Consider the following 25251-nt stretch of genomic DNA (forward strand, 5'->3'; position numbering starts at 1 on the left):
TTTGGTTTGCAGATTTCTCTTTAGGTTTTATTACCCTGACATTAAAGACATGGTAGACAATAGTTACAGAATAAAGTGACCAAGAATTTCACATTATGCTCATTTCTTCAGTCACATTGAAGCATCAGGATGTGATTATTCTTCACTTATAATCTTTGTGTGGACCTCCCGACTCTTAACCCGAAGTTTGTTGACCTGGGATTCAGCAATGTCAGCCCGTTCCTCAGCCTCCTCTAGCTCATGCTGGATTTTGCGGAATTTGGAGAGGTTGACATTGGATTGTTCCTCCTGGGGATATAAAACATACTGGTCAGAAAAAGAGAAGTCTGCATTTCTTGGGGCTGACGGAAAATATTGCTGGATGTTGGCAATGAAGAGTGTGGAACTATGGACATCAGCTAACTACTCCCTCCTCGTTTTGTTATTTTGTGATTTCCTTCCTAAATTTAAGATGTTATGTTGCCAGCAAGGCAAGAAAAAGAACACAGATTTAAATCCTGCTTAGTTTCTTGGAGGCAATGTGTTGGGTATGGGGAATTATCATGTGGTAACCACGGGAAGAATATAGAAAAAAATCACTTTAGCCAAATGATGTCCAAGGAACTATACTCACTGCTTCTTCAGCTTGTCTCTTGTATGCTTTCACTTTGGTTTGTAATTTGTCTACGAGGTCCTGAAGCCTGAGAACATTCTTACGGTCTTCTTCAGTCTGAAAGAGTTGATGAATAGATAATTTCATCATTTCTTCTTATCTTTTTTTTTTTTTTTGCCTTTTTGGAGGGCAGTTGGGGTTAAGTAACTTGCCCAAGGTTACATGGCTAGTTTTCTTGGTGGGTGTTAAGTATCTGAGGCCGGAATGAACTCTAGTCCTCCTGACTCCAGGGCCAGTGTTTTACTCACTACGCAACCTAGCCTCCCCCAAGTTATTCTTATCTTTCATTTCCATGGGGAGGGATGGGGAATGGAGAAAAGAAGGGAGAATATGGTTATATAGAATGGTTGATAATGTCACCTGATAAGTGAGTTCCTTCACTCGTCTTTCATGTTTACGTAGGCCCTTCACAACTTCAATGTTGCGTTTCTGTTCATTGTCAACCTCGTTTTCAAGTTCACGAACCTGTAAAAAGACAAAGTTTAATTTGATTTGGTTTTCAACAGTTTTTGCTAAAACCAGTCAGCAGAATAGGTTGGAAAAGATCTAGTATTTAGGATAATTACCCTGGCTTCAAGTTTCTGGATCTGCTTCTTTCCTCCTTTCAGGGCCAGCTGCTCGGCCTCATCCAGGCGATGCTGCAAGTCCTTCACTGTCTGTTCCATGTTCTTCTTCATCCTCTCCAGGTGGGCACTGGTGTCCTGCTCCTTCTTCAGCTCTTCAGCCATCATGGCTGCCTGGTTAGCAAGTAAACAAAAACAACTATAAATGTCAGGTTGTCATATAAATAGACCAAGGAGGAAAATCAATGTGTTTTCTGCTCACATCAGTGATAGCCTTCTTGGCCTTCTCTTCTGCATTCCGGGCTTCCTGAATCATGTCTTCCATCTCACCCTGGATTTGAGTAATGTCCGTTTCCAGCTTCTTTTTGGTGTTGATCAGGCTAGTGTTCTGGTTAGAATATTTTTAAAAATATAGCACAATTATTAATTTTGATAATATATAATTAAAATTAATCTATACATATATAATTGATAAATACTCCTACCAGAGATAATAGGCATACATTTTAAAATATAGGCCAAAGTAGGACTAAATTCTCAGCTTGCCTCTTAGCTTCTTCAATCACCCGGCTCTATATTTTTAAATCTTTTTTCTTTTAATTTTAGAATTTAGAGTAGTTGGCAGAGGTTTTTTCTTTGTTTCTAAAAATAGGCAATTCCTAGAATTAGTCAATACTCCAGACTCTAATCAAAATACTTGTCATATAGTTTGAAATCATAATGAGTCCCTAAGAGCACCTGAAACTCAGGTAGGTGTTATTACATCAGTTCTGTATTCTTTCTAGAACTTTAAAAAAGTAAAAGGTTATGTCCTATCAGATCTAAAATTTGTCCTGAACTTTAGAAAATGTTTCTAATCTCTGATAGGTGAGCCCCTTAAAGGTAGGGGCTATTTAATTTTTGTCTTTGTATCTCCAATGCCTTGGATAGAGCCTGTTAGGTACTAGGTGCTTAATAAATGTTTATTAATCAGTTGATAGCAATGAATCTCACCTGGGTGTGTAGGAGTTGCACACGCTCACTGGCATCCAGAAGTTCTTGCTCAGCTATCTTCCTGCTCCTCTCAGTCTGTTCTAGAGAGGCTCTTAATTCTTCAATCTCAGCCTGCATCAAGTTAGCTCTCCGCTCAACCATCGCCAACTGCTCCTTAAGGTCATCTTGGCCTCTGATGGCATCATCCAAATGCAACTGGGTGTCCTATATATGTCAAAGGAAAATAGCTTTTGAACATCTCAACCATCTTGTGTTTGCATGTCGAAGTGAAGCTAAGGCAAATGTAGCATTTTTTACAAAATCATTATATACTTAGAATCTTTTATAACTTAGATTACAAGTATGACAGAAACAAATTACAAACCTAATTTTAAATTAAATCTGGTTAGGACAACCACCTTGTACACATAGACTCAATGACTTTTTAAAATTTCAGGACCAATGGAAAATGAAAACTGTAGCCAAATAAAATAAACTGTGCCTTAAATCCACCAGTCATTACCAAACTAATTTTTAAGATCATATTTATTAATTAACTTAAAAAAATTTTAAATTAAGAAGTCACAAACTGCATAGAGGACTTTATAAAAGATCTTGTACACTTAACCCAACTTACCTTCAGGATACCTTGTGTATTCCTCAGATTCCTTAGGGCTTCGGCAGCTTGGCGGTTGGCATGGTTCAGCTGGATTTCCATTTCATTCAGATCTCCTTCCATTTTCTTCTTTATCCTCAAAGCATCATTCCTGCTTCTGATCTCAGCATCTAGTGTGCTCTGCATTGACTCCACAACTCTGAGGTGGTTCCTCTTTAACTGATCAATTTCCTCATCCTTCTCAGCGATTTTCCTGTCAATTTCAGACTTCACTTGGTTTAACTCAAGTTGGATGCGCAGAATTTTTCCTTCTTCATGCTCAAGTGAAGCCTTAATGGAAAAAAAAATTGTTGAACTTCTAAACATTACAATGATTTTTAAAAAAGTTATTCCCTCTATATATCTTGATGTAGTGATTTTATTTCTATTATTCTGGAAATTATCGTTTCTGACATGTATGTTTCTGACAATGATATGAAACATGATATGTTTCTGACATGTATGAAGCACAGCTTAAAAGTTTGTTTTTTTAATATGATAAGCTAACTTTCAATGACTTTTTTAGTTGATTATTAAATGGATGGAGGAAAAACAGCATTTGTTTTACTTCTCTATCCTAGTATACGTTTCTTAAAAGCAGGGATCGGCTTTTTTTCATGTCTATATCACACAGCAACTGGCACAAAGTAGGAGTTTAATAATCGCTTGTTTGCTTAATTGATTGACACATACCTCGGCTTCCTCCAGAGAAGCCTGAAGTTCTCCCTTTTCTTGCTCAATTTGTTTCTTTATTTTTTCCAGTTCATGGATATGCTTTCCCCCTGTTGCAATCTGCTCAGTTAAGTCAGAAATTTCCTCTGTTGGTTAGTAAACAAAAACAGAAAATCAACTGAGTAATAATTAAAAAAAGAAAAGGATTTCCCTGTAGCATTTTAGAATGAAAAGAGATGAAAGGCACTCACGCTGCAAGTTCTTGTTCTCTCGCTTCAGGGTTTCCAGGTGGTCCAAGGATTCCTCATAGGCATTCTTCATCTTGAACAGCTCTGTGCTGAGAGCCCGGGATTCCTTCTGGGAAGCTTCAAGCTCAGCCTGAGTTTCCTCATATTTCTGTTTCCATTCTGACAACACCTAAAAGAGCAATCAATAGTTATTCTCTGTGTTTAAGAACAATGTGTTTTGCACATTTCCCAAAAGATAGACACTTCTCTATGAAAAACCTTGTCAAAATTCCTTTGCTTTTTATCGAGAGCAGCGCAGGCAGCATTGGACCGCTCTACGTCAATCATGAGGTCCTCCACTTCATTCTGCAGCCTCTGCTTGGTCTTTTCGAGGGAAGCACATTTGGAATTCACAGCTTCTACATGTTCCTCAGCATCTTGTAGGCGCTGGGCCAACTTCTTCCTGGAAAGATACATGTTTCATAAGGTGAATGACCAAGAAAAGAATGAGTTATGAAATTTAATTTTACAAGGCTATTCTTAAAATATTAATTTTCTATAACTTTCTCAAAATGAATAGTTTTTTAAAAATTTTCTCTCATGACAATCTGTTCCTCAGAATTTCTTTCTTATCTCCTTATATCTAGCACAATGGAATCCACTATTTTGAAGGCTAAGCTTTTATTTCTTCAAAGCCCCAAGATCTTTGTACTTGTGTGGATATTTGATTCTGTGCATGTGTGAATGTGGAGGATAAAGCCTTTAATTGAGATCTGAAAAGGGAGGAAGAATTTATTGAGTGGGAGGGAATAATATAGATTTTGATATACCCCCTTTTAGAAATGTCTGTGAAAGAAGGATGTAACCACAAACTTCCTTCTTGTACATTCCACTGTGAATTTGATGAGTTAATGCCCTCTGATCTTGTCTCACCCAAAAATATAGGGGATCCTACAATTGGCATTGAAAGAGATTTTAGAGATAACCTAATCTTATCCCCTCTTCTAAAGATGAGGAAACCAGGGTCTACAGAGATTATGTGAATTACCAAAGTCATGGATAGTAAAACAATTTTTACTCTTTCAAGCTCTAAATCATTTATCCTTTTCCACATGTTTTCTTAATCTTTGCCATTTCTTGCCCCTTCACCAAGAGCCCATACTTGGCCTCCTCCAGTTCCTCTGTGCGCTGAATGGCATCTGTCTCATATTTGGTCCTCCACTGAGCCACCTCACTGTTGGCCTTGGACATTGCCCTTTGTAGCTCAGCCTTGGCTTCCTGCTCCTCTTCATATTGTTCCCGTAACAAATCACAGTCATGGCGGGACGACTGCAGGGCATGAGCCAGAGCATTCTTGGCCTATGCAAAAGATAAAATGTGTGATGTTTACCTTGGACAATGCTTTTCATCCCATTTGCTTCATTGAGATGGAATATTTTAAAACCTCAGCAGTGAAATTTTCACCTTAGTCTCCTCTTCAAGCTGCCTCTTTAGTTCCTCAATTTGTTGGGTAAATGCTTGTTTACCTCTGGACAGCTGAGAAACCAATGAGTCTTTCTCATCCAGCTGACGTGAAAATTCACCTGCAGAAGCCCAACATATGAGAAATTTAATACTTCTACCCAGGAGAAGGTATCATGTGAAAAGGAATCATATTAACATTAAATAAAGCAGGTTGTTTTTTCCACCATTACACTTCTTGTGAAGGAAATTTGTATACTTGCTTTGTTGTTGTATACTTGCTTTGATGTTGGGATATTTGGAATAATAGACTTAGTCCTTTAAAGGTCTACTGACCTTATTTAATTTCTAGGAGTCTGTTTTTCCTACCTTACATAAGATAATAAAAAGTTACACATTGCACATGCTGTTCACACATCTTTGTGCCTTTGCAGAGTTTTTGCCCCATGTTGCTCTTGGAAGCTGTGTCTCCTTTTAAGGTCTACCTCAAATTCTAACTTCTTCAAGAAGCTTTTCTTGATCCCCCAGTTATTAGTGACACCCTCCTATCCCCAATCACTTGCATATTTATTTTATTTATATACTGTATCTTTAAAAAATCTGAGTATATCCTATCCCCCTAGTAGAACATGAACTTCTCGGATACAGGGATGGTCTCACTTTTGTAGTTGTATCCCAAGTACAATAGATAACACATAGTAGGCCCTTACTAAATGCTTTTTATCAATTGATTACAGAGAAAATTTGTCAGTTATATAAGCTTCATATTTTTACCATCAAGTTTAATTTGAAGAACATAGAGCAATTAGTTGCAGAGTTGACTGACTAGTATTTGGTATTTGATAGAAATAGCAAAGAGAGGAGATATTTTCTTCCCCTTCTGTACTTCTTCAGAAAGATCACAGGGTTAGGATTTAGGAGGCCCTAAATTTAACTCCCTTATTTTAGAGTTGAAGAAAATGAGGCCCAGAGAGTGTAACTTGCCTAAGATTATATGGGTGCCTAAGTAAGGATTTGAACCCAATCCCTTTGATGACAAGAAGTCCAGAATACTTTACCTAGATTTTGGGTCTGTAATTACCTGATTCTGTGTGTAAGCGTGCCCTTTGAGCTGACAGGTCATTGATGAGACGTTGCTGCTCTTCCTCCTTGCTTTTTACTTCACTAAGCTGGTCTTCAAGGGTGCGGCACATTTTTTCAAAATTTGCCTGTAAAATAAAGAATCCCCACCCCCCAAAAAGAAATTATAATTCAATTTGTAGGTCTGAAATCAAAGAAAATTCAAAGCTGATTTACACTTTTAGCATCACTAAAAAATGTATTATAAAGGATGTGTCTAAAGTCACGAGAATTATTTTCACATGAGGCTTATTTCACCATCATACCTTATACATGGATAAAACAAAACTTAGAGTAATTTTTCATCAATAAACTCGAGAAGTGGGAAGACTGAATGTAACCCTTTCTAATAAAGTAATTCTAATTAAGATACATGAACAGTGACCTTCAGGATTAGAGATAATGCTTTGTCTTCTGTGAAGCACTAGCCAACTGGGAGCTCTTCTGCATAGAGTTCAGCCTTAGTTTCTTCTTCTTCTTCATACTGGCAAAATATAGTCAGTAAAATAAACATTTTTCTCATGTGCCAAATGAGTGTGTTGGATTAGATGGTCTCTAAGTTCTCTTCTAACTTTGAATCTTATATTCCTAAAGATTTAATATTCAGTATAGTAAAAAACAGACTTTTGTTTTCGATTTTTCCTTGCAAACAAATAGGAAGGGATGATTGTACAGTAGACCACAGTACCTTAGCTTTGGAGACAGTCTCCATGTTACTGGCAAGATCGTCAATCTCCATTTTCAATTCACTCTTCTCCTTCTCCAGTTTCTGCTTGACCCTCTGCAGGTTGTCGATTTGTTCCCCAAGCTCAGCCACACTGTCCGCATGCTTCTTACGGAGTGCAGCAGCTGTAGATTCATGCTGCAGGGTGGCCTCTTCAAGGTCCCTGCGCATCTTCTGGAATTCAGCCTCTCGCTTCTTGTTCATCTCAATCTGAGCTGAAGTCGCCCCTCCAGCTTCTTCCAGGCGCTCGCTGATCTCCTCAAGTTCCCTGGAGAGATCAGATCTCTGCTTCTCAGCTTTAGCCCGAGAGGCACGTTCTGCCTCGATTTCCTCCTCCAGTTCTTCAATGCGGGCCTGGCAATAGGGGAAAACAGACCCATCAGTGCCTTCCTGTCAATGAATGTTTCCCTGGGGCCTGGCACCCAAGGAAGTGATGTCTTTACCTGCAACTCCTTGATTTTCTTCTGCAACTGCATGCCCAATGCTTGCTCATCTTCAATCTTGCTTTGCAGGTTGCTCATTTCAAATTCTTTCCTTTTAGAAAAGCAATACATGTTAGAAACCCTAATTCCATAAATTTCCCTTTACCTTAAAAAAATTAAACATTAGAATCCTTCTATAATGCTGATTTTGGAAAACATTTACCTTCTGAGTCAATTGTGACATATAAAGCATTTCCAGTGTCTATTTTAATTCCATTTGGGACACATAATTTTTTTTCACATTATTTTTTTTTTACCAATGCTTTATCTCAATCAGTTTAATAATGGAGTTATGCTATACTTGTACTTACTTTTTTAATTTTTCATCAAGCTGTGCTTTGTCATTTTCTATATCCATTGTGGATTCTTGGGCCAACTTTAAGTCACCTTCTAGTTTCCTCTTTGCTCTCTCTAGGTCCATGCGGAGTTTCTTTTCTTGTTCCAAGGATCCTTCAAGCTGGATTTTTAAATGCATTTTGTTAATTTGATTTCTTAGAGCATGAATCTTTTGTCACTTATCTATATGTAGTGAGATAGAAAATTTAAAGTGACACCAATTTCATTTTTTTTAAATAATAAAATTATTAGTGGAAAATCAGTTATGTTAAGAATGTCAAGAATATGTTACCATTATTCTTTTAATATAAAAACAGTTTATTTTATATTAAAGAAGGAAATTTTCTTCTTTTTATTTCCTATGAGTCAATGAATATAAAAAATCCAATGAGTCAATGAATATAAAATCCTGAGTCAATGAATATAAAAATAACTCTATGAGTCTATGTGTTTTTACACTTACATCATCCACTTGCTGTTCCAATTTGGTTTTGGCTTTAGTCAATGTATTCACTTTGTCCTCTTCTGCCTGCAGGTCATCCAGGGTCTGCTGGTGGGCCTCTTGGAGGGCTTTCTTCTCTTTGGTGAGCTTAGCAATGTTTTCATCCAGCCCTGCCATCTCCTCTGTGAGGTTTTTCACCTTTATGAGAGAAAATGTTTTTGTGTTATTTTACATTGTGTCATACTTGTACATAACATGCATAATATAAATTATTTCATTTTCATGATCATTATTTGTACCTTGTTCTCTGTAGCATGTTTCTCCTTTTCCACCTTGGCTAGTGTTAGCTCAAGGTCATCGATGTCTTTCTTGAGTTCTGAACATTCATCCTCTAGTTTCCTCTTCTTGGCTGTCAGTTCAGCATTGATCTCTTCCTCATCCTCAGCCCTTTCGGTCACTTCCTTGATTTTAGCCTCAAGTTGGATTTTGGTTTTTATTAGCTGGTCACATCTCTCCTCTGCATCAGCCAGACCTTCTGCTTCCTATGGTAGGAAAAAAAAATAATTTTCTAAAGTTACATCTACACAGAGCAACTTCTCCAGAAAGCCAAGAAGGTCAAGAAGGAACCAGTTTGGGGGTTTATATGTGCTAACTGGATTGATTGGTTTATCCAATTGACCAGTTGATTTTGCATAATAGTGCCCTGAAGGTCTATCATGCCTTTTCATTTAAAAATTCCTTTAACATCAATTATCTGATTTTGATCTCGGGACAACCTTGGCTTGTGGAAGATACAACCAGGGCAGGGGAAAAGGAGCTGTACAGAAAATCAGATGTATGACAAAACCAAAATTCAACTACTTCAAATTTTGCTCAAAAAAGTCCCTAAATAGGAATACAGATTTTCGAGGAACACCATAAGCTACCATATTTATTCATATTTACATCAAATATTTTAAATACAAAATAGGTACTTAGGAAAGATAAACAATATGTTATCTTTTGTGTTATCACTTGTGTCCTGGTCTCCTAGCATCCATAATTTTCAGGGAGAATGTTTTAAATGAGAAAGTGCATTGGTAACTTTCTGTGTGAAATGCCATTGTACCTAAACTATCTATAAAAGAAAGCTTGAAGAAGAGATGGCAGGCAGGAGAGTGAAAACACAAAATGATTTTCAGTGATTTGTTTTGTTTTCTTTTCCTTTGAAGTCTAGGATTTAGGCTCTGTGCATATCTATTAAAGGGAAGAAGCAGCAGACTGTAGCTATTGACAGATCCAACAATTTCTTGTGTATGGAGGTACCTTGTTTATAAGTTAAACTTATTACATTGCAGATACCACAGTTAACTGTTAATGGAATAACAGTACCAGTACACAAAGAAATTGGAAGGGAGATGAAGAAGGGGAAAAAGGAAAACACAGTGACTGTAGAAGAACAGATACTAAGTCCTCCTTTTCCAATTAGCCATTGTTAAGAGTGGGATGTGTAACTTTCAGTTCACTTTTTGTCCTGATGAGGACAAAGTACATCCTGATTTATATCCCCTTTTCCCCCAAAAAAAATTCCTAAGGAAACTTTAGCCTAGTTCAGTTTAACAGCAGGTTTGGAGAAGACAGGACAAAAAAATCAAGGGATACATACATACATATATATTATATATGTGTATATATGCATGTATATATCCATGTTCCTTAATTTTTATAGATATGTTCATATGTTTGTAAATTTACATTGAATGAACCATATACACACGTGTAAAAATGATTTAGGAAGTGTCTATCTTTTGCTTTTAAGGGTTGTTCCAGTCCTTATTGAAAATTGGACTGAAATAAAAATTTACATTTACATAGCACTTAAAGGTTTACAAAATATTTTCCACCAAAAGCTTGTTAGGTTGGTAACACAATTATTGTCTCAATTTTACAGATGAGGAAACTGAGGCACAGGGGTGATTTCATGAGAGTTACAAAGCTAGTAAATGCCAGACCATGGAGTCAAACTTGCACCTTCTGATTCTACAACCAATGCGTTTTGCTGTGTACTATACAATAAAGTTTATAGCTTTCTAAAACTATTTTTTAAAATCTCATATCTTAGATGGTAGTGCTACAATAACAAATGGTAATGGACATTTAACAGTGACTGGATGATTATTTTAAACAAACTAATTGTTGCAGAATGCCTATTACAGGACACTCACAGATTGAACTTGGAGAAGGAGGTCATTTTTCTCTTGTGTCAGAGCCACCATCTTTTCTTCCAGTTCCTTTCTCTTAGCCTCAGACTTGGCAAGATCTTCTTTGGCTTTCTCAAACTCTTCCTTCATGTTGGCCATCTCCTTTTCTGTCTCTGCACTCTTGAGCAGGGGTTTGATCTTGAAGAATAGATTCATCCAGGGCCAGTGCTTGACATTCATGAAGGCACGGACATTGTACTGAATACAGAAGATGGACTCCCTATGTGAAAATGCATTTAAAAAGTAATGAAGTTTATAAAAAATTGAATGCAATTTTGTTGAGGATAGGGTTGTATTTGTATAATCAGTACCTACTATAGTTCCTAGAAAAAAATAGACATTTAATAAATGCTTATCTGTTGGTTAATTAAAGATATAGTTAGTATATTGAATAATAGCATTCACTTAAAAGGAAAGGAAATGCAGGCACTGTGAAATGCTAATATAGGGCTCACCTCCTTTCCATCATTTTCCTGAATTCTACTCTCATCAGGTAGCCTCGACATATGGCTTGAGTGCGTGTGATGAGTTGAGCTAATTTCTCATCTCGCATCTCCTCTAGGGTTCCCAGAAGACCAGCTTTAAAGAAGACCTTGGTGAAAGAAAAGTTAAATTTGATCATTTTCAGTAGAAATTTCAATTAGAAAGTAATTATATAAGGTGAAAATTGTGGTTAGTGGTACCTTGGTGTGCCCAAATTTATACTGGGTGTGGTCAATATCAATGGATCCAAGAAGTTTCTCAGAAGCCTTCTTGCTGTCAATGAACTGTCCCTCTGGAATAGCACTTGCATTTAAAACCTTGTATCTATTAAAATAAGAAAAATAGCAAGATACTTTCTTCATTAAAAAGGTGATACAACTACTGTAGCTTCATCACAATAATCACAAATTATGTGAATTCAAGAAAATCAAAACTTAAACACTGATTGTAATAACCAAGCTTTGGTCCTAAAGAGGAGAGCTAAGAATGCACCCCTTGCCCCCCGCCGCCCCCCTGCGTTCTTTGCAGAGGTGGGAGATTATGAGCATAGAGCATTGCATATTATTGGATTTTGTTGATATACTAGTTAGATTTGAAGAACTACCTTTTTTCCATCTTTTTGATTTTTTCTTATAAACAATGGCTGTCTATGTATTGGAGGAGGAAAAGATATACTGGGAAATGGAGATGATATATAAACAAAAGATACTGATTTATTTTTAATGTAACCATGGTAGGTTCTGCTGCTGGAGGAGACTGAGACTAGTGTATTACTTGAGTTCAGTATTTCTGATCATAAGTTGGCTAAGTTAATCAGGATTCTACATTAAGACTAACAAATATAAGGAGCCCCTGGGAACCAAGGGCAACCGGGCTATTTAAAAGGCTGGGTGAACCAGTGTAGATCAGAAACAGAGAAGGTCAAAAGCCTCATGCCTATCAGTAGTGAAATTGGGCCTGTGATAGCTGTTGCACTTCCAGACTGACCAAGATAGAAAGACTCAGTCTCAAAGATAAGTAAATAAACTAGTGAACAAATAAATAAATGAACAGATAGACAACTAAATAAATAAATGAATGAGTGAACAAACATAGTACAATTTTCCATCAAACATAGTACTATCCAAGACCAGGATGTTTCTCTGATGCAAGAAGAATAAATTTTCTCTGCTATTAATTACCCAGAACTTTTCTCTTTTCAGATGACTTTTCAACTGATAATATTTAATGTTTTGTTGTTGAAGAATTGAAAATAATAGCTGTGTAGAAGACAGATGATATATTTAAAGGTGAAAATGATGATAATAGGGAAGACCTTACCGCTGTTTAAAGTCAGCATACAGGATTCGGCTTGGGAATCCTTTCCGGCAGATTCTGATGCCTTCTAGCACACCATTGCACCTCAGCTGGTGCAGGACAAGTTCATGTTCCATGGCACCTGAAAAAAAAAACACCAAAGCTCATAAATTTTACTTAAAAATCAAAGTAAAAACAGTGGCACCTAATTTAACTTCATCAGTTTCTTACCAGGTGTTTTAGTTTCATTGGGAATGAGGCAGCGTACAAAATGAGGGTGAGTGCTTCTAAGGTTGGTCATCAGCTTATTTAAATTCTCCTATAAAACCATATGAAAAAATGTTAATAATTGCCTCTTGTTGCTTGAAAACCTTGTCACTTCAATACCTCAAAAAGTCTGGGATTCCATTTGGTGTGAATTCTTCCTCTACTAAAGTAGACCTCAAGCCTTCCATGCTTTAGTGGAAGGTCTTTATGAGTTGCTGAGGTCAAGAAAAATTAGTCAGATGGGGGCCAATCTTCTGCTAATGAAAATCATCAAATTTACATAGGCTGGTCCTCAAGCAACAGACACATAGTTCATCACCATGTATTTCTTTAAGCTTTTTTGGTTAGATAGGGCCTGATGGAGCTTGAACTACTGAAGACTGGCATAGTCTTCTAGAGAAGGAGGTCACTCCATGCCAGCAATTAGCACCAGTTAGTCAGTCAACAAGCATTTATTAAGTCCTACTATGTCTTAGGTACTATGCTAAATGCTAGGGATGCAAAGAAAGACAAAACCAATCATTGCTCTCAAGAAGATTGTGATATAATGTGGGCAACAACATGCAAGCAACTATGTACAAACAAGGAAAGTACAAAGTAAATCTGAACAAATATCAGAGTGAAAATACTAATAATGTAGGCGGCTTCTTGCAGAAGATTTTATTTGAAGAAGCCAGGAGACAGATACTGCAGGGAGAGAACTCCAGGCATGGGGGACAGCCAGTGCAAAGACATGAAGATGGGGAGATGGGCATGCCACATATTAGGACTTATGGCACCATCTCTGGAACATAGAGTGCATGGAAGGGGGTAAAGTATAAGAAGACTGGAAGGGAAGTTGGAGTCAGGTTTTAAAGAGCTTTTATCAGAGAATTTGAAATTATCCTGGAGCTGATAAGGAGCCTTTTTTTTTCTTTTTGAGTAGATGAGTGGCATAGTCAGACCTACACTTTCAGAAAATCACTTTGGCAGCTATGTGAAGAATGACTGGAGTGAGGGGAAATATGAGTCCAGGAGACCTAACAGGAAAGCTGTTGCCATAGTCCATGAGTAAGGTGATAAGGGCCTGAAAAATGATAGTGTCTATGTGAGTGGGGAGAAGGAGACATATAGGAGAGATGTGAAGGTAGAAATAATATTTGTCAATGGGCTGATATGTGGAATGACTGAAAGGAATTGCAGATGACACCAAGGTTCTGAGCCTGGGTTCCTGGGAGAATAGTGATACCCTTAGAAGGGAAGTTTGGAAGAGAGGATGGTTTTGGGTAAAAGATAGTAAGTTTTGGACACAGTAAGTTGATGATGCCCAAAAGGCAGTAAATATTTTTGATGATATAATTTTGTAGAACTATCTGTAAAAATTTAAAGGGGTTATAAAGTGAGTTCATTTAGTTGTCTATGTTGACAAGAGAAGCTATTGAGCAAGAAGAAGAAAAAAGGCAAAAAAGAATTTGGGGCCCTGTTTAGACTTTTAGGTTTGTTGATAGAAAGATAATTAAGTTTGAAAGAAAGAATTAAAAAACACTTGGGAAACACCAGGGAAATGAAAGCAGACAGACTGTAGGGGCATTTTAAAAATGTACTCCTTTAAGACTCTATCCAAATTTAGATGAAGTTTATCCCAAGTACTGACATTAGGAGAAAATTTGAATTAAACCTTTGATTGTGTGTGACTGACAACTAAGTGAAGGAGTTGGGTCTGAAAGTTGGTTTTAGCTCAATCTTGAATTCCTTCAATGAGGTGAGAGGTCTTTTTTGTTTGAGATTTAGAGGAAATTTGTCTTTTGATGCAATATATATTTGTAGGATGTACTGGGGAAGTGACTTAATAAGTATTTGCAGATTGATTAATTCTTTGGGATTTATTTAGATTACAATTTTCCCTTAGAGACTTTCTAGATGTGTTCATGTACAACTCTTTTTTACATCTTACTATAGATTTAAAGATTATATCATACCCTAAAAAGAGCTGACACCGTCTGGAAAGAAGAACCCTTCTTCTTTCCACCCTTCTTTCCACCGCCACCACCCTCTGAGAAATAAAAAGAAATAAAATAAATTACATATTATCACTTATAATTTTTAAAAAACTTCCTGCCCAAATTCCTTTTGGCCCTTAAACTCTGCCCTTATTTACATTGCTACTCTTTTTGTATGCATGCCCCACCTCTTTCAATTATTATTTATATCAGTAGTCTAAGAAAGTAAGATTTCACTAAAAGAGATTCCCAAGATAAAGAAATGAAAACACAATTGTGAGGAGAGGAGGCATAGAGAAAGGGCCTCCCTACCCCAGCAAAATAGGCTTGGAGGTGTTCAGATATCCAGCTCCCTATATGCTCTTAACTGAGGTTCATGAACTTGTAGCTGCTGAAAATATTTTGATAATTATTTAAATATAGTTTCCATTGTAGTTCTATGTATTTTATGTACTTAAAATATTATTCTGAAAGGGGACCACAGACTTCACCAGATGGCCAAAGGGGTTCATGACACAAAAATGGTTAAGAATTCCTGGCACTAGGGGCGGCTAAGTGGTGCAGTGAATAGAGCCCCGGCCCTGGAGTAAGGAAGACCTGAGTTCAAATCCGACCTCAGACACCCAACACTTACTAGCTGTGTGACCTTGGGCAAGTTACTCAACCCCAATTGCCCTTCAAAAGGCCAAAAAAAAAAAAAAGAGAATTCCTGGCACTAGGAAAAATTACCTGCTTCAGCAGAAGCTCCTCCAGCAAAGAGGAAGGCCAGAGTTTTCATTGAGGATTTCTGGTAGAGCCCAACCACAGTTTCATTCAGGGGATCCTTGTTCTTGTCTAGCCAGCCTGCAATGTTGTAGTCCACAGTGCCAGCATAGTGCACCAGGGAGAAGTGGGCCTCAGCCTTCCCTTTGGCAGGCTTGGGTTTCTGGAAATTGTTGGATTTCCCCAAATGTTGCTCATACAGCTTGTTCTTGAAAGAAGTGTCTGTTGCCTTGGGGAACATGCACTCTTCTTCCAGGATGGAGAAAATGCCCATTGGCTAAGAATAGGGAAGAGATATATAGTTATATTCTCCCAGGAAATGCTACTTCTATTGTATGTGGAAATTTTGTAGCCCAGAAAAAACTATTTTTCAGAAGTATATATGTGATGATAAATAAATGAAACTATCTCTGCCTTGCAACTTCAAATGCTGAAACATAAAACCAACATTATATATGCTAGGGATATGCTGGAAATGTGTTTTCTGTAGATTCTATATTATGTAGATATATGTAATAGTTTCTCATGCAGCAATCTTCACATTCAAAATGAATTTGTTGATGTAAGTACTGTTTCATAGTTTAACTATCACTATTCTGCAAATATATATATATATATATTCATAAACTATATTACTTTCTGGCTACAATAATAATAATGAGATGCCTAAATCAGATAAAAAAGAAGAGAGAAGTTATATGATGATGAAAAGCTATCTTTTATAAAAGTACATCTTATGCTATTTAAAAAAATCTATATGCCTATGGAACTATGACTCCATATTGTGAAACATATGATTATAATTTGTTTTGTCTTTTAGTTTTCTATTCAAATTAAACTATTAGACAACATGACTGATTCAAAAGACATCAAATCAAAAGAAATATCTGAATCAGTGGTTATAATAACATAATCTCTCTGTTGGTCTTAAAAGCCAGCAGAATCTTCAAAAAGATATAAAACATTATTTCCTTCATGAGAATTCCTGTTCTTAAATTATCAACATATACAGCTATGTTAGGATCATCAGTTTCTATGCCCTGATGACTAACTGACCAGATCCATTTCCAAATGGAGATAATGGGGACTGCTTAACTTCTAAAGAAGATAAGTGCCAGTGCATCTTTGTTGCATATCCTTGCTGTGTCAGAGCAAAGTAAACTTCCTCCTTTGTTAGGTATTCCATGACTTGTGAATGTATCAACATCAAACCTGAGCTAAGGGAGTACTGAATTTAGAATAAGTGCCTATAACAATAGTACTTAAGCAAAGAAGAGAGATTTCATCTTGGGATACAATTTGTGTTTGGATTTTTACAGGTACTCTGACACTAACATTTTATCTAGGTGAAGAAAGGAATGTATATAAATTGTAATCTAATGTAATCCAATTCAACAGGTTAAAACCTCACACTCATACAAATATTATAATTTCTTTTAAGATAATGAAACAGAAATGGATAGTATCCAAGGAATCCAAGGATATACACCCACCAAAATACATAGTCTTTCATAATTCCTGCTACAATGTATTAATGATTTGGAATGAATCTTATCTAAAAGTAAAGTTTCATAAAAGGAATCCAAAAATTAAGTGGTAGACCAATTCTGTACAAGATAAGTTAGAATGTATAGGAAGGAAATATCATTGAACTTACTCTATTGGGAAGTTATTGGGAGGAAGGCAACATTGTTTTAGTGAGAAAAGATGATGCTTTGCTGATGTAATTAGTATTTTGAGGAGTAATCACATATTTTTATTAAGGGGGAAAACAATTGATTGAGACTTTTTTTAATTGGCAATGTGCTACACCAAAGACTTTTTTTTTTTTTAAATTGAGACAATGTTTGATTTTGTTTAGTCATGTATAAAGTTAGAATAGGAAACTGAAAGCATTTCTTTGAATGAAAAGAAGGATAAAAAGGCGCTTTTCTTGGAAGTATGAATGAAAGATTTCCTAGCAGTCCATATTGAGATCCATTTATTTGTAAATGACCTAGAGGCAAGAATGCTTCAAGTATGATAATAAACATATAGAGAGTGCAATAGAAAGGCTTCCTACTCCAAGAGGTGGGGAAGCAATTAATTTTAGGAAGTGTCGAAAATTCTTGAACAAAAATTGAACTTTTCTTTAGCATTTTGAGTAATGGAAAATGTATGCACACCTTCTCAATGAGCTCGATGCAGGCAGCCAGGTCCATCCCGAAGTCGATGAACTCCCACTCGATGCCTTCCTTCTTGTACTCCTCCTGCTCCAGCACGAACATGTGGTGGTTGAAGAACTGTTGCAGTTTCTCATTGGTGAAGTTGATGCACAGCTGCTCTAGGCTGTTGAACTGAGTGTGTCAAATATAAAACACTCTGAGTGATTGGAAAAAACGAGGGAAGTTGAAGAAAAGCAAAATATGTAGATTTCTCCATTTAGTGTTTTGTTTCCCCTAATAACTCACATCAAAGATCTCGAAGCCAGCAATGTCCAGGACTCCGATGAAGTACTGTCTGGGCTGCTTGGTGTCCAGCTGCTGGTTGATGCGAGTGACCATCCACAGGAACATCTTCTCATAGATAGCTTTCGCCAGAGCGCCCACAGCATTATATACCTTTAAGAAGAAGAGTATAGTTCCTGAAGTCAAAGAAAAGGACAAACCCTTGAGTTTCCTTTGGTTGATTTGAATGAAGTGACTTTAACCATATTCACCTGCTGCACAGTCTGGCCTTTGGTGACATATTCATTGCCGACCTTCACTCTAGGGTAGCACAGAGCTTTAAGGAGGTCAGCAGAATTCAGACTTTGGAGGTAGGCAGCCTTGTCAGCAACTGTAAAAAGCACAGAGAGAATAACAAGGGTGTCAAAGCTCAGAAAAATCAAACTGATTTAAAATTTTTGAGAGAAATATGGGGGTTAACAAGCAGCAACTCTCCAAGAGTAGTTTACAACATGATCTCTTGTGATAATAATGTTTCTGATTCCACAGTCCCTAAACTTTTGATTCTGATAAGAATTCATTTACAAATATGTTTTCTCACTACAACAATTTTGTTGGTTAATTTTTGCAGTGGCAGTTTGGAACATGTGGTTTGAACAATCATTTACCTATGAATGTGGTCTATAGACCAAAAATATTGGTGGTCTACTATGTTAGTGTCTTGTTCCTTTATTAGATTGTGAACTCCACAGAAGAGGGACTATATCTATTTGTCAGTTAATAAGCATTTTAAAAGCACCTTTTTTGTGATTTAGCTCATTATTCATATTATGACCCTGTTTGGTTTGGGTTGTTGTTTTTGTTTTTGACAAAGATACTGCAATGGTTTGCCATTTTCTTCTCCAGCTCATTTTACAGATGAGGAAACTGAGGCAAACAGGGTTATGTGACTTGCCCAGGGTCACATAGTGTCTGAGGCCAGATTTGAACTCAGGTATTCCTGCCTCCAGGGTCAGCCTTCTGTCCACTGTATCACTTAGCTGTTTGAAAAGCACCTACTATCTGACAAGCGGTTTCTTAAACACTGAAGATACAAAGACAGAAATGAAACTGTCCTAGTGCTTTAAGAACCTGTACATTAGAAGAAACAGTGTATATTTTATGCACATGAGTAAGCACATGAAATATTTATGCAAATTCAAGGTCATTTGGATGAGAGATTGTGAGTGGGGATGGAGCCAGCAGCTCGGGATCATGGGAGGCCTTATTTAGAGATTGATACTTAAGCAGAACTTAGAAGGAAGGTAGATGGGTGGAGGTTAATGGGTGGAGATGAGAAGGTAAACATTCCAAAAAGGATGGCAAAGGCACAAAGATGGGAGATGGAGTACAGTGTGTGAGGAAGAGAGAAAAGGCCACTTGGATTGGATTACAGGGTGTGGAAGGGGGAGTAATTCCAATGTCTGGAAAGAAAGGTTGGGACAAGGTTGTAAAGAGATGAAAAAGCTAAACAAAGGAGTTTATATTCTGTTATAAGGGCAATAGAGAATAAGTGAAGTTCACATGGAAATGATGTGGTTAGCTCTGCACTGAAAAAAACAAACAAACAAAAAACTTTGGTAGCAATGTATGGCTGAATTGACTGGACAAGAGAAGTATTCAAGCCAGGAGATCAATTAAGAGGCTATTGATTTAAATAATCCATGTGAAAGGGGATGAGGACCAGAACTGTTACAGTCTCTAATTTTTGTATTTTTTCTCACAACTAGCACACCCCTTTTTGTGCAATAAGCAATTAATATGTTTTATTGTTGTCGTCATTGTTAACATTGAGTCATAGTGATATAAAAGTTCAAGGCACTTTGATTTTAACGTACTAGCTCTGAGGGAATTTGTTGAAGAGGATCAAATTAATTTTGATTAAATTAGTCTAGATTGTCTAATACCAGACCACAAATTAACCATAATATCAATCAATAAATAGGAATTTTGCACATTAACACATGTATATATAAACACGTACACATACACATGAACAAAGTGTATTGGATAAAGTGCTCACTTGCATTATACAGATAATCAGAAAATGATGCATAGATTTCCACCTTTTCCTCTTCCCCCTTTCTGGTATTTTTTTCCTCTAATGAGATAGAGAATGACTTTGTAAATTAGAAGGAGAATTATTATGAAGGGAAATTTATTTATCCCTGGTTCCTCTGCTAACTTACTGTAGTATACTTTTACAATGGGAGGAAATGGATTCTGTAAATATCTTGACAGCAGAGTGGCATTATTTGAGAAATACCAATGTGACATCATGGAAGTGATTCATTACTTTTTGTGTACCATATACCCACACACTCCAGAAAAAGACTCAAATGCATGAAAAATAGTAGGCATGTACAGACGACATTTTTGATGCTTGCACATCCAGCCCTTCAGTGCTCAGAGGAGGTCGTATTCTATATTTATGAGTGAATAGGTACACCTCCCTTTGCCAGATTCCCTATGGTTTGAAAGTAATTCTCCATTCCAGTCACAGTTCATAGAATATTATATAACTAGAAAGGACCTTAGATAATCAAGTAAGGAATTTGATCTCTGGGAAGAATAACTAGTTTGGACTATAATGCTAGATACAAAAGAGAATACAGGCTAGAGTCAGAGGGAAACTAGAGGACATTGGAGAGAATTGAATTTATGTGGAGAGAATTGAATCATGCTCATTTTGCATGATGTGTATCACAGGGACTGATCCTTGGCCATGTTGGTGGAACACTCTTATTCCATTAACAGCTATTGATTATGTCTTCTCTTTGCTTAGCACTATAGACTATACAAAGACAAGATACATTTCTGCGGCACAACTAGATTATTATTAGCCAAGTCTATCACTCATAAATGCAATCTAGGATCATCAATACCTTCTGTGCCATCTGGCTCAGCCTGCTCCTCTCGTTGCTTCTGCTTGAATTTCATGTTACCATAATGCATGACAGCTCCTGTTAGCTTGTAAATGGCCACCTTTTCATCATTAGTGAAACCCAGGATATCAACAGCACTCTGATAAAAGATTGAATACAATAAATTCCCTAAATGCAATTATCCACAAGCAAATTATCTTCAAATCTACTTAACAAACATTTATTAAGCATGTGAGACACTGGGCTAGGCACCAAAGAACCTTCAAAGATAAATAAGACATGTTCAAAGCACCTACAATTAAACAATGGGGACCAAACATGCAACACAAATAACTGTAATACAAGGCAAATGTGATATGTATGAAGGAGATTGTCAAAGCCATAGAAGTTCTCCATTGCTGTGGTGGACCTGAAGAGTGCTGTAACAATGACAGGCAAAGATTTCCTGTTTCCCCATTATTTTCCTTGCTTCTCTTTTTTTATTCACACAAATCTCCAGTTGTTTAGTTTTTTCTTCCTCTCTATTATCCCAGTCCAAGGCACTGAAAGTATTTCAAAACCTAGCCCCAGTGTAATCTCCTTGGAATCTAGGACTGTATGTTTGTCTTTGTCTCCCCAGGGTTTAGCTTAATGGCCCTTGACTTGACTTGATCTAGTCTTTCTGTGCCCCTGGCAACTCCCTAAGACAGAGTGAATAAAGTAGATACCATCTTATATTGGAAAAGAGAGTTTCCTCAAGTGTTATTCTCTATACTATACCTGAAATCATAAGTCTGGTAAAGAAAATGGAAAAATGCTTAACTATTGTTTATTTTTGTTTTCATCCCAGTTCTGTAATTTCATTGATATTGGGAACTTCTAATAACTTCTTCAAGAAACTCCAATTACCAGTGAAAATTAACTCTTACTCAAAAACTTTATTCATTGGGGTGGCTAGTTGGCACAGTGAATAGAGCAAACACCCTGGAGTCAGGAGGACCTGAGTTCAAATCTGGCCTCAGACACTTAACACAAAAACTAGCTGTGTGAACCTTGGGCAAGTCATTTAACCCCAATTGCCCTAAAAAAATAGGCAAAAAACAGTTTATTCATTTAAAGAGTTGTCTGGGGCCATTGAGAGGTTAAGCAACTTCCCTACCTTCACATAGCAAGTATGTGTCAGAAGTGAACTTTGAACCCAAGTGCCCCTGAGTCTGAGGTTGATTAGCTATTCACTATTTTTTAAAAAAAGTTTAAATTTATATTATTTTTAATTCATGGAATAAAACAATCATTTTCATAATATAGCATAAAGAAGATTGCACATGAAACTGCAAGGCTATTATGTACAATTTGCTATGGCTTTTAAATAGGTGGACAAATGAAAGTTGAGTAAATTGCACAAATGAAAATGATTCTTTTGTTTTCCACTTTGTGCTACTTACATCAGTAGCCATTAGCTCTTCTTGGTCATCGATGCTGGGAACAGTGATCTCCCCTTGACTGACAAATGCAAAATCATACGGATTGGTGGTGATCAAAAGCATCTCTGCACAGATGGGCACATGAAGACAGGATTATTACCTTTATATACAACATCACAGTAGAAATTATTTGAAAAGTTATTCACTTCTAATATAGAGATTAAAAAAATTTATTCACCAATAAGCTCTGGCTTCTTGTTGGACATGATCTGATAAAAGATATGATAGCTTCTTTCAGCCTTGAGCTGGAAGGTAACTCTGGACTTCTCTAATAGATCTAAAGTGTGTTTAAAAAAATTTTTTTTAAAGTAAATACAAAGATTGAAAACAAGAAGATATGAAAAATAGACAAGATGATTTTTGATTTAATGCTTTAAAGAAAAAGAAAGGCTAAATTACTCTTTTCAAATCACTTACATGTTTCAATATCAGCAGAAGCCAGTTTCCCTGTGGTGCCAAAATGAATCCTAATGAATTTACCCTTTAAAGGGAAAAATAAGAGATTTTTTTTGTTGTACATGTCAATGGTCATACAGAACTTATTCATGTTTTTGAGATCTATATTAAGTAATGCTGACAAATCACATAGATATGACAGTCTTAATACTCGACAAATGAAAAAGAACAGGTGGAAACTTACAAACCGAGAAGAATTGTCATTCCTCACTGTCTTGGCATTGCCGAAGGCCTCCAGCAGGGGATTGGCACTGATGATTTGATCTTCAAGGGTCCCCTTAAAATAAACAGAGTAAGAGATGAGAATCTTTAGGGGAAATCTGCTGAAATGACTCACCTTATCCCCTGCTTTTGCCTTTTAATTTAGCTGATGTTGCATGTTTCTTAAGATTCTAAGAATGAGTAGGAAGGGAATTTAAAGGGACTTTTAACTGAGCTAAAACATTTCTGCATAATTCATTGATGCCTTCTGCCAGCACTGCCCTCTGTCTTGGTACTCCATTTACCATTTTACCTTGTGTTATCTGGACTGATGTCTATCCTGTTACTAGACTGTAATGTCAATGTGGTCAAGGAAAGTATTTTCCCTACTACTAAAACAATGTTTTACACAAGAAAAGATGATTAATAAATGTTTATTGAATGAATTAAATTTTATGAAACCATTGTATATACCCTACAATGCTGGTTGCATATCATTCCTTATTGTCTGCAATGTCAGGAAGGGTTTACCTGCATCTTTCCAGAAGTTGGCTCTTCTTTCTTCTTTTCCCCAGTCACTGCAATTGTTGCAAAGTACTGGATGACACGTTTGGTATTGACAGTCTTTCCAGCACCAGATTCTCCACTGTCAACCCAGGTAAGAGAAATGATCAGACTCTCAAACAATTGTAAGGAATGCAATTATTAACCCTCACCTTCACCCCCGAGTATGACATCTACATACGTGATCAAGATTGACTGGTTCTCCCGGTCTATGAAAAAGAAAATAAGAAATTTAAATATGCTTAACTTCCCCAAAGGAGTAAATTTGAACCAAAAAAGTTGTTTCCTTAAAATGACAGCCTATGAATTATATATCATGTAATTTTGAGTTTCCTTTGGTTTACAAAATTCTAAGAGTAAGCAGATCATAAAACATTCCTCAACAGGTAAAGTTTATACTCATATAAACTATTGATTATGGAATAATCTGTGATACATAATGGAGATACAAATGATTGTAGTGAAAATGCTAGTATCATGTTTCATTTAACCACCCACCAAGATGATAAATTAAATATAATATTATGATATCAATATCTAATTCAATGATATTTAAAAGTTCTTCAGTAAAATTGTCTATATAATCCATCTATTCACTTTCTTGAAACTTTGCTTTTGGCAGAGATAAAGCTCTTCAGAAGTATTTCACATATTTTGATATAATTGAAAAGCGGATTTCAAGTTCAGTTAAGTTAGCTAAATTGAGTTTAGTTCAAGTTAACTAGAACATTAAGATAGTCATTCAAGAAATGTTCTCTTCATCTTTGGAACTGAATTTTATCCTAAACACATTTCTCAATGATTTATTGTTGATTTGTTATTGTTTTGTGGGAATGTTTTACTTCCAAGACACTGACCCTGGCTCTTCATTGCTAATATATTATTATTATTACTGCTATTATTAAATTTCTTGTATACTTTAGGGTGACTGGTTAATATTGAATCACTCACCAGTTAGCATGAACTGATAGGCATTGTCAGAGATGGAGAAGATGTGGGGAGGAGCCTCTTGACGCTTTTTGCCCCGGTAGGCAGTCACCACCTCTGGGTTATACACTGGCAGCCACTTGTAGGGATTGACAGTGACACAAAAGAGGCCTGAGTAGGTCTGTATGAAGAAGTGAAATAATTACACAGTGCATTTTTAGCTCATCAGTTTCTTTAATTGACCTAGATATTGATCTGGGTGACCAGGTAGCATGTTTCATAAACTTCAATAACGTAAACATTTTGCTTATGCTTTAGCACTAAGATTATAAGTTCCTTGAGGGCAGGAGTTATTTTACTTTTGTATTTATATCCCCAGAACCTATCATTAGTACTTTAAAATAAAAAGTCTTTAAATTTCAGTTAATGCCAAGCTCGAATGAATTACTACAGAACACAGGTGAGCACTCACATAGATCATCCAGGCTGCATAACGCTCTTTGAGGTTATACAGGACAGCAGGCTCATGCAAATGAGTCATCATGGCCATATCCTCGATCTTGTCATATTTGGGAGGGTTCATGGAGAAAACCTGATCTTCCTTTACTGTCAGAGTCTTACCAAAAATAAAAACAAAAACAAAACTCTCAAAACAGGAAACAAGTAGGTAAACTGAAGAAAAAAAGCTCTCTCTGTCTCTGTCTCTCTCCCCTTTCTCCTCCTCCTCTTCCTCCTCTCTGTCTCTCTCTCCCTGTTGTCTTTGTGTGTCTCTTTCTGTTTCATTCTCCTTCTATCTTTCTCTGTCTCTTGTTTCTGTCTCTGTATGTGTCTGTCTCTGATTACTATCTTCCTTCCTTCCTTCCTTCTTCCCTCCCTCTTTCTTTCTTTCTTTCTTTCTTTCTTTCTTTCTCTCTTTCTTTCTTTCTTTCTTTCTTTCTTTCTTTCTTTCTTTCTTTCT

General features: G+C 36.6%; 1 protein-coding gene across 1 annotated transcript in view; it reads right to left on the minus strand.

Annotated features, from left to right (window-relative positions):
- The window catches only part of LOC138152697 (myosin-4), a 25953-nt gene continuing 702 nt past the window's right edge, over positions 1-25251 (minus strand). Inside the window, exons 2-38 of the mRNA XM_069076784.1 lie at positions 24766-24916; positions 24318-24474; positions 23548-23575; positions 23334-23448; positions 22786-22878; positions 22563-22626; positions 22324-22422; positions 22107-22210; positions 20683-20821; positions 18031-18149; positions 17783-17932; positions 17498-17668; positions 15300-15609; positions 14550-14623; positions 12556-12643; positions 12349-12466; positions 11229-11352; positions 11001-11137; positions 10510-10765; positions 8605-8847; positions 8327-8503; positions 7839-7984; positions 7489-7579; positions 7010-7399; positions 6284-6410; positions 5206-5324; positions 4904-5100; positions 4021-4204; positions 3766-3931; positions 3536-3660; positions 2825-3133; positions 2209-2412; positions 1478-1603; positions 1219-1389; positions 1013-1117; positions 614-709; positions 1-288 (exon numbers count right to left, since the gene is read on the minus strand). Of these exons, the coding sequence (XP_068932885.1) occupies positions 136-288; positions 614-709; positions 1013-1117; positions 1219-1389; positions 1478-1603; positions 2209-2412; positions 2825-3133; positions 3536-3660; positions 3766-3931; positions 4021-4204; positions 4904-5100; positions 5206-5324; positions 6284-6410; positions 7010-7399; positions 7489-7579; positions 7839-7984; positions 8327-8503; positions 8605-8847; positions 10510-10765; positions 11001-11137; positions 11229-11352; positions 12349-12466; positions 12556-12643; positions 14550-14623; positions 15300-15609; positions 17498-17668; positions 17783-17932; positions 18031-18149; positions 20683-20821; positions 22107-22210; positions 22324-22422; positions 22563-22626; positions 22786-22878; positions 23334-23448; positions 23548-23575; positions 24318-24474; positions 24766-24916 (5626 nt within the window). The 3' untranslated portion in view covers positions 1-135. The remainder of the gene's footprint in view (positions 289-613; positions 710-1012; positions 1118-1218; positions 1390-1477; positions 1604-2208; positions 2413-2824; positions 3134-3535; positions 3661-3765; positions 3932-4020; positions 4205-4903; positions 5101-5205; positions 5325-6283; positions 6411-7009; positions 7400-7488; positions 7580-7838; positions 7985-8326; positions 8504-8604; positions 8848-10509; positions 10766-11000; positions 11138-11228; positions 11353-12348; positions 12467-12555; positions 12644-14549; positions 14624-15299; positions 15610-17497; positions 17669-17782; positions 17933-18030; positions 18150-20682; positions 20822-22106; positions 22211-22323; positions 22423-22562; positions 22627-22785; positions 22879-23333; positions 23449-23547; positions 23576-24317; positions 24475-24765; positions 24917-25251) is intronic.

The sequence above is a fragment of the Petaurus breviceps genome, unplaced genomic scaffold (assembly GCF_028583685.1).
Source record: "Petaurus breviceps papuanus isolate PSGF00001 unplaced genomic scaffold, PetGlider_PUasm1.0 90925, whole genome shotgun sequence".
Taxonomy (NCBI): domain Eukaryota; kingdom Metazoa; phylum Chordata; class Mammalia; order Diprotodontia; family Petauridae; genus Petaurus; species Petaurus breviceps.